Source organism: Lipotes vexillifer, unplaced genomic scaffold (assembly GCF_000442215.2).
Source record: "Lipotes vexillifer unplaced genomic scaffold, Lipotes_vexillifer_v1.1 scaffold238, whole genome shotgun sequence".
Lineage (NCBI taxonomy): Eukaryota > Metazoa > Chordata > Mammalia > Artiodactyla > Lipotidae > Lipotes > Lipotes vexillifer.
The window spans coordinates 1,734,091-1,735,741 of record NW_006785665.1 but is presented as its reverse complement, the minus strand read 5'-3'; the positions used below and the strand labels follow the sequence as shown (position 1 = coordinate 1,735,741).

Below are 1,651 nucleotides of genomic sequence, written 5' to 3'. Positions count from 1 at the left end.
GGGGGGGGGCGCCTGGTCTCTGCTTTCCTCCAGGGCAGGCTCAGAGCTGGGGCCTCACTGTAGTTTGGCCTTTGTATTCCTCTCCAGCGGGCCACCCTGCAGCAGGGGGCACGTACTGGGAGCCCGAAATAGGGAAGCTGTGAAAGCAGCAATGATGAGCAGGTTCCCGGCCACTGCCAAGCCCAGTGTGGCCACCGTGCCCGCCAGGCCCAGCGGCGGTTCCTGCATGGCCAGCCAGGCTCGGCGAGATCCCATATCAGCCAGCACCGCCTCCAGCTGGAAGTGCGTGCCCAGCACTGCACAGATGTGGAATAGCTGGTGGCTGTGGCCTGTGGGGAGGATGGGCGAGTGAGGGCACATACCCCATCCCCAGGTCTGCCCCAACTCATCCTGTGACCCATGGTGAGCACCACATCCTCTGGGCCTGCTACTCCCCTAAAACTGGGAATAAGAAACCCAATTCCCAGAGTTATTGGCAAGAGTGAGTGAGCTGCTGTGCACAGAGCCCCTGGCCTACAACAGGCTGCTGGTTTTGTTGTTATCTGAGGACTGGGGCTGGGCCTGCACCCTGAGGGCCCTGCCAGGAATACTCTCCTTTACTCAGTTCACTCTGTGCTCTGGGGAGCTGTCTCCCCAACCCCTCCTGGGCCAGGCCAGGTCTGCTCTCACCGATGTAATCAAAGCGTCCTGGTGCCAGCCGCTCAGGCAGGTGGGAGGCAAAGAGGAAGCCAGTGAGCAACGCGCAGAAGAGGTGGTAGCCGTGGCTGGTGCTCAGTGCCTCTTGCCCACAGCTGTGGCCCCTGCCCCAGCACAGTCCGAGCTGGCAAAGGAAAAGCAGGGTTGACGGGGAGGGGCTTTGGGGGTGGACATCATGTGTCTGGGATCTGGTGAGGATGAGGAGGGGGAGGGCACAGCTGGACTGGGTGCTGGGCTAGGAGGGTGGGCAGCAGGGCTGAGTCAGGGATCGAGGGGCCAGGGCTGGGAGTGGGCACTGTGAGGGTCAGGATAGGAAAGCAGGAGGCTTACCCGATAGAAGAGCGGGAGGTTGTCAAACAGAAAGGGATAGGTGAAGGCAGCCGTGCGGAGGATCTTACTGAGCGCAGGGCTTTCTAGCTCGGGGAACCTAGGAGGCGGGAGTGAAAGGCTGGTCACCATCCTTATGCTGGGCTGGGGGTCAGAGGAGGGCAGGGGACCTTTGTCCGAGATGGAATGTCAGTGTAGCTTAGTGGCTATGAAAGCCCTTAGGCCACATGACTCCTCTGTGAGTGACAACAGCTGTTAGACGGGGATAGACACCTGCCTCTTAGGTGGCTGTGAGAGAGAGAGTGCAGGGATGGTGCTGGTGCACAGGGTCTGGGCATAGTAAGTCCTCAATAAACGGTCCCATCGTTACCAATGTTGTTCAAGAGCAGTGAAACACAGGCACACCCAGTGGTCCTGGGTGTCCAGGTGTTTGTGGGTGCCCTGTCCTGTCCCTCCGCCTTCCCCTTCACCACTGGCCGAGAACCCACCGGGAGTAGCAGGAGAGGCCGGTGCACAGGAAAGAATTGAGTGCGGCGGCGGGCACAAATAGCTGGTGCAGGCGGCTGTGCAGCCAGGAGGCCGGCATGGAGTAGGCGGCATAGGGGAAGGCGCAGCCTGGCGGGGGGGG

At 61.1% G+C, this 1,651-nt stretch overlaps 1 protein-coding gene across 2 annotated transcripts in view; it reads right to left on the bottom strand.

Moving 5' to 3' along the window:
• Positions 1–31: 31 nt before the first annotated feature.
• PAQR6 (progestin and adipoQ receptor family member 6) overlaps positions 32–1,651 on the bottom strand; it is a 4,431-nt gene continuing 2,811 nt past the window's right edge. Inside the window, exons 4-7 of one of the 2 annotated variants that reach the window (XM_007457899.1) lie at positions 1,512–1,638; positions 1,027–1,123; positions 670–820; positions 32–329 (exon numbers count right to left, since the gene is read on the bottom strand). In XM_007457899.1, coding sequence (XP_007457961.1) covers positions 55–329; positions 670–820; positions 1,027–1,123; positions 1,512–1,638 — 650 coding nt within the window. In that variant the 3' untranslated portion in view covers positions 32–54. The remainder of the gene's footprint in view (positions 330–669; positions 821–1,026; positions 1,124–1,511; positions 1,639–1,651) is intronic. The other variant, XM_007457898.1, reaches the window with a different exon arrangement.